Here is a 6747-nt window from a genome sequence, read left to right as displayed (position 1 = left end):
GGGAACGCGGAGGGGGTGGGAAGCTGTGCCCACGCCGGGAGCAGAAGGTCCCTGCTCAGCTCCCTGCTCTGCCCACGCTCCTGCTCCGTGGGGGACAGTCCCAGCACTTTGGCAGATTTGGAGTTTGTTTTCCCGCTGGGATCGAGGTGGTGAAGGCGGAGGGAAGAGAGGAAAGCTTTTCCTTTTGGGATGCTTTCCCTCACGGAGAGTCAAAAATCCAGCACAGGCTCAGCCAGGCTGAGCCTCACGGAATTCCGTTTGCCACGATTCCGTCGGCCTCGTGGAATTGTTCCGTGCTCGGGAGGGAACATCGAGTCCAAGCTGTTGTTTGTTCCTGTTTCAGCATTTCAGGCACCGAGTTTGTTCCCCAAACCACGGGAGGTTCAGGGCATCCCACATTCCCAGGAGTCTCCATCCAGGAATTACGGCCTGCGATCCAACCAGCAGAGGAGGATTTCATCCTTCATCATCCTTCATCCTTCATCATCCTTCATCATCCTTCATCCTTCATCCTTCACTGAACTTTTCTCCATCCCAGCTCAGCAGGATCCGGCCGATTCCCTTCTCGGTGGTTTGGAGTTGGCAAAGTCATGGCAGCAGCTCTGAGTCCCCGTCACGACGGCGCCGAAATTGTGCCGGTGCCGGGTGAATCGGCCACGGCACAGCCGACTCCTGCCAGCCATGGGTGTGGGGTTGTGGAACCCCAAAGTTTCAGTGTGTAGACCCCCAGATTTGGGTTGTGGACTCCCAAGTTTGGGGATTTGTGGACCCCAAGATTTGGGACTGTGGAGCTTTGGGGTTATGGAACCCCAGGTCTGGGTTTGAGGACCCCCAGATTGGGGGTTATGGAACCCCAGATTTGGGTTTGAGGACCCCCAGGTTGGGGGTTATGGAACCCCAGATTTGGGTTGAGGACCCCCAGGTTGGGGGTTATGGAACCCCAGATTTGGGTTTGAGGACCCCCAGATTGGGGGTTATGGAACCCCAGATTTGGGGTTGAGGACCCCAAAGTTTGAGTTTGTAGACCCTCGGCTCTGGGGTTGTAGAAGCCCAGATTTGGTTGGTGGAACCCCAGATTTGGGTTTGTGGACCCCAACATTTGGATTTGTGAAGCCCCTGGTTTGGGTTTATGATTCCCCGGATTTGGGGTTGTTGACCCCAGATCTGGGTTTGTGAACCCCCAAGTTTGGGGTTGTGAACTTCCAGATCTGGGGAGATGAAACCCCAGGTTTGGGGTTGTGGATCCCAAGGCTTGGATTTGTGAACCCTCAGGTGTGGGGTTTTGATTGCCCAGATTTGGGGTTGTGAAATCCCAATTTGGGTTGGTGGAACCCCAGGTTTGGGTTGGTGGAACCCCAGGTTTGGGGGTTTGGACCCCAAGGTCTGGATTTGTGAACCCTCAGGTTTGGGTTTGTGGACCCCTGGGGTTGGATTTATGATTCCCCAGATTTGGATTTGTGGACCCCAGATTTGGGGTTGAGGACTCTGAGATTTGATTTTATGGAGCCCCAGCTTTGGGGTTGGGTTTGTGGAGGGAACAGCTTCATCCCAACAGTCTTTTCCTTCAGGTTTGGGTTTGTTCCTCTGTGGCTGAGCTGGTTCTTCATTCCCGGTGCCACCAGGAGAAGCCCAGGTGGGTTTGTTGTGCTCTGTGCATCGTGGAATTCTGTGTTTTGCCAAGAAATGATCCTATAAAAACCCCAGCTGTGCTGTGGGGTGCTTTGTGGTGAAGACTGAAGGTCAGAGCCAGCCCCATGAAATTCCCCATGAACCTCTTGTCCTCCTCCAGTCTCCAAAAACTCCTCGTCTTTTGGTGTGTTGGGATTTTGTTCCTTCTCTTTTAGGAACTGATCCTTCAGGACAGTCATTGGATTTAGGAATATTTGATGAAGAAACCAAGAGTTTCTAGTGGTGTCTCCCCTGAGTAATTTCAGCAAATTTCAATAGGCACCTTCAAAAAAAGCTTCCGTAATTCCCGGGATTGCTACAAGAACTGGATCCCTCGGAGGGAACCAAAATGCTGCTTGGAAAAACAAACAAAACGGACGAACAAAAAAACCCCAAAAACGCTCATCCTGCGAAGGAACTCCCGGTCCTTCGTCCGTGCCCCGAATTCCAGAGCTGCTCTTGAGATGTTCCCCTGGAGCGAGCCAGGGTTGGATTCTGCTCCTGCTTGGAATTCAAGTATCCAGGAGGGCATCCCAGATCTCCAGAAGGGCGGCCCAACCCTGAGGAGGATGTCCCAGACCTCGAGGGGAGCATCCCAGAGCCTGGGAAAGGAATCCCAAACCTTGAGGAGGATGGCCCGGTCTGGAGGAGGAGGAGATCCCAGCTCCAAGGAGGGCATCTCCAGGAGGGGATCCAAGATCTTGGGAAGGGCATCCCAGCCCTCAGGGAGGGTATCCCAAGCCCTGAGGAGGGAATCCCCGCCGTCAAGGACGGCATCCTACTCCAAGGAGGGTATCTCAGACCCCAAGAAGGGCATCCCAAACCCTGGGAAGGGAATCCCAACCTCAAGGAGAGCATCCCAACCTCAAGGAGAGCATCCCAACCTCAAGGAGAGTTCATTCCAGACCTCGAGGAGAGCATCCCAACCCCGAGCAGGGCTTCCCAATCCCCGAGGAGGGACAGCCAGACCTCAAGGAGGACATCCCAACTCCAAGGAGAGCATTCCAGACCTCAAGGAGAGCATCCCAGCCCTCCAGCTGGGAAGGAAGGGGCTGGGAAGCAGCCGATCCGCCAGGATCCCGGTATTCCCGCTCCGTTGGGTCGCCTTCTCCCGTCTCCCACGAGGCATTCCCAGAGTTTGTCCTTTGGGTCTGGTTTTGGCCGGACACGAGCGCGGTCAGCGGTGAGACACGAGGAGAAGCCCAGCGGACGCCGAGGGGACGCGAGCGTCCCTTTCCCTGTCCCCTCTTGCTTTGGCAATGGTCACAGGCTACATGCTCCCGGGAAAAGGAAAAAAAAAAACAACCAAAAAACTCGGGAAAAAAAGGCAGGGAAATGGCCACCGAAAGTGCTGGGAAAGCGACCAAACGGGATGAGACTGGCAGATGTTCCCGGTCCATCCGGAGTTCTCTTGGATATTGCAGTGAGTGTGTTGTCAGCACGTGGCAAAGCTACATAAGAGAAGATGCTACATTCCTTGGGAAACAAAAGTAGTGCTGAGTCGGAATTGTTCTGAGTTCCGTGGGGGTTTTTTCCCACTTTTTCCTCGGAGGCAGGGAAAGGGAATGGGAGGAAAGGAACCTCGTCCTCAGCCGGACTGAGCTGCTCCCAGCGGGGGCGGGAGAGAAGCTGGGAGCTTCCAGGACGAGGTCTGGGAACAGTCTGGGATCGTTGGCAGTCGCAGCCCTCGGAGGGGATTTTTGCCTCTCCTTCCCCCCTGCCTCACACACGGCCCTCGCTCCCTCTCCCTGCCCGGAGAGGGCGTCCAGGGCGGATTTTTTAGGGGGAAGGAGATTGAAAATTAAAAAAAAAAGAAAACCAAAAAAAAAAGGAGAAAAAAAAAAAAGGAAAAAAAAAAGGATATTTACAGCTCTCTACAACCAGTTCTGCTCGGTCTCCTTGGATCTCTCCTTCCCAATCCCGGCCTCTACGGGCAGGAGGGGCTGGTGGAGCTCTCCAGGGAGGACTGGGAGAGGCGGCGGGTCAGGGGTCCGATGCTGGAGTCGGCCAGGGAGGAGGTTGGGAAGAGTTTGTACCAGCCCGAGACGGCGCTGGAGAGATCCAGCTCCTCCAGGATGATCTGGGCCATCCCCATGAAGCACTTGTGGTCCATGCGCCCGTAATCGCCCCAGACAATCACCTGCGGGCAGGGAAGGGGTTAATGGAGCTGGGTGGGAATTCCAGGGAAATCTTGGCAAACTCGGCGTGCCCGGATGGAGAAACCGGGAAAAAACCCTGCTGTGGTCGGGGTTGGGAAGGTGTGAAGGGTGCAGGGAGGGCTCTGGGGATCCCGGTCCTTGGTCCCCTCACCCGACGAGGGTGGGGAGGCCCTGGCACAGGGTGTTCCAGATCCCAAAGACAGCATCCCTGACCTCAAGGAGAGCATCCCAGACCTCCAGGAGAACACCCCAACCTCGAGGAGAGCATCCCTGACCTCAAAGAGAACATCCCAGACCTTGAGGAGAGCATCCCTGACCTCAAGGAGAACACCCCAACCCCGAGGAGAGCATCCCAACCCCGAGGAGAACACCTCAACCCTGAGGAGAACATCCCAACCCCAAGGAGAACATCCCAGACCTCGAGGAGAGCATCCCGGCCTCAAGAACACCCCAACCCCGAGGAGAGCATCCCAACCCCGAGGAGAACATCCCAGACCTTGAGGAGAGCATTCCTGACCTCAAAGAGAACATCCCAGACCTCGAGAACACCCCAACCCCGAGGAGAGCATCCCAACCCCAAACAGAACACCCCAACCTCGAGGAGAACACCCCAACCTCGAGGAGAGCATCCCAACCCCGAGAAGAGCATCCCAGACCTCAAGGAGAACACCCCAGACCTCACGGAGGACATCCCAGCTCCAAGAAGGGCATCCCAGCCCAGGGAAGCTGTGGGTGCCCCATCCCTGGAAGTGTCCAAGGAAAGGTTGGACGGGGCTTGGAGCCACCTGGGATAGGGGAAGGTGTCCCTGCCCACCTGCAGGACTTTGCCCTGGGGACTCTCCTCGAAGAGCAGCGGCTGCTGGTACGAGGGGTCGCAGGTTTTCTTCACCACCTTGGTCTTCTTCTTGGCCAGGCAGACGCCGTTCTCCAGCAGGTAAACCTTCACGTAGGTGGCTGCCGTGGGAAACCGGGAGAAACGGGGATGTGGAGCAGGATCCTGGGATGATCCCGGCACGGCACCCGCCTCCCTCCGTCCCTGACCCCGCCCTCCACAGCCACCTACCCGGGATGCACTTGGAGCCCATCTTGGGGATGAGTCCCCGCGCCTGGATCACGTCCACCTCCAGCTGCCCGTTGCGGTCAGCCATGCCGACGTGGACATCGCCTGGAAGTGAGGAGACACCTTCAGGGCCATCCCTGATGGTCACCTCCCCCTGGGGACAGCACAGCCGCCCGTCCTCGCCATGGGTGGGACCGTCCTCTCCAGGGGACACCACTGTCCTCACCCCCAGCGTCCCGCTGGATGCCTGATTTGTTGGGAATTAGGGGCTCAGTGGATGGGAAGGAGCTTGGATTGAGCAGCAAGGAGAGATCGGGGTGGGAGCCCCTCCTCCCCATCAGCTCCATGCCTCTCATTGGGATTTTATCCCTCGTGACGGGAAAAAGGCTGGGATTTACCCAGGCTGGGCCTTGGCCGGGTGATTCTGCAGAAAAAGGAGAGGCTGGGACAGGAGGGATCAGGGGCCAGGAACTCAGAAGGGTCCAACCACCCCTTTCCCCTTTCCCCTTTCCCCTTTCCCCTTTCTCCTTTCCCCTTTCCCTTCCCTTCCCCTTTCCCTGAGCAGCTCTTCCCATTCCCGGCATCTCCGGCCCCAGCAGGATCTGGGGTGGACACCTCGGTGTCTGTCCCTAGCTGGGGACACGCTGCTGCTGGCTGGGAATTCAGACTTAGGGTGCAACTTTTGATCCCCATTTGGGATTTCAAAGGGAAAAGTGGGACAAAAGGTGGGGGTTTTGGTTCCAGGGTGCTTGGAAAAGGAAGCCTCAGGAAAAGGAAGCTTCAGGAAAAGGAAGCCCCAGGAAAAAGCGGAGCTGCCGCTTCTCAGGGATGCCCTGCCCTGATCCCTGCACGCTCCCCCGTGTGGGGCACAGCATTCCCAAGCCATGCCCGGAGCGGGATGTGCTGGGATGGAGCCCTGGGAAGAACCACGCAGCTTCTTCCCCTCCCTTCCCTCCCTCCAGAGCCCCCCGGGCGCTGCCCCTGCTCACCCATCGGGGGGGTTGCCAGGGTCTGCCGCCCCACGAGCTGCCCCGGCCCCAGCCCGTCGAGGAAATCGCTGAACTGGCTCTCCGCGCCCAGCCGGGTGGTGGGGAAGATGAACCTGCAAAGGATTTTCATGGAGCATCCTTCTGGACACCTCGGGAAGGATCCCGGCGCCGTTCCCAATCCCTGCCCCGTTCCTTACGTGCCGTCGGAGCTGTTGCTGTTGGTGCTGCCGTCCGTGGATTCCCGGCTGCCTTGCCGGGTCACCCTGGTCCTCATCTCCACGGCGATCCCGGTCTCGGTGCTCCTGCGGATGGTGCTGCGCAGCTTTTTGGGGCCTCCCTCTGGAATTGGAGACGGGATCGGCTCCGGCTCCTGCCCTCCAGCCCTTCCCTGCCTTCCTGTCTCCCTGTTTTCCAGCCGCGCATCATTCCCGGGGAGTTGTGCACCGTTCCCCGGGTGAATTCCCAGGGGATCCCACACGCACACACCCAGGTGCGGCAGGAGAGGAGAGCCCCGGGCCGGCCCCGTGTCCCCGTGTCCCCACCCCAGCCGCCACCGTGCTCTGCTCCCATGTCACCGTGGCTTTGGGTGGCTGAGAGTCCCCCCTGCACCCGAGACCTGCCCCAGTCACCCCACAAGTGCTGGCAGCGTCCCTTGGCCTCCAAAATCCCCGTGCCAGAGGGGACAGCACCCCGCAGTGCCACAGCCCCAACGCTCCTGATGGCCCCTTTCTCCATCCCCTTGGCCTCCAAAATCCCCCTGTGCCCCCGTCCCCGTGCCAGAGGGGACAGCACCCCGCAGTGCCACAGGGTGTGGGCACAGCCCCAACACCGCCTGATGCCCCCTTGGCCTCCAAACTCGCCCCGTCCCCGT

The 6747-nt window shown here is 58.5% G+C and overlaps 1 protein-coding gene across 4 annotated transcripts in view; it reads right to left on the bottom strand.

Annotated features, from left to right (window-relative positions):
• Window positions 1-3401: 3401 nt before the first annotated feature.
• RIMS3 (regulating synaptic membrane exocytosis 3) overlaps window positions 3402-6747 on the bottom strand; it is a 15828-nt gene continuing 12482 nt past the window's right edge. For all 4 annotated transcript variants that reach the window (XM_042015566.1, XM_042015567.1, XM_042015564.1 and 1 more), the window contains exons 3-7: window positions 6074-6215; window positions 5877-5989; window positions 4891-4992; window positions 4642-4781; window positions 3402-3808 (exon numbers count right to left, since the gene is read on the bottom strand). In XM_042015566.1, coding sequence (XP_041871500.1) covers window positions 3596-3808; window positions 4642-4781; window positions 4891-4992; window positions 5877-5989; window positions 6074-6215 — 710 coding nt within the window. In that variant the 3' untranslated portion in view covers window positions 3402-3595. The remainder of the gene's footprint in view (window positions 3809-4641; window positions 4782-4890; window positions 4993-5876; window positions 5990-6073; window positions 6216-6747) is intronic.

The sequence above is a fragment of the Corvus kubaryi genome, unplaced genomic scaffold (assembly GCF_017639235.1).
Source record: "Corvus kubaryi isolate FWS band 111438036 unplaced genomic scaffold, C.kubaryi_AGA036_p1.0 split3-37304, whole genome shotgun sequence".
Taxonomy (NCBI): domain Eukaryota; kingdom Metazoa; phylum Chordata; class Aves; order Passeriformes; family Corvidae; genus Corvus; species Corvus kubaryi.
This window is presented reverse-complemented; position numbering and strand designations above follow the sequence as displayed.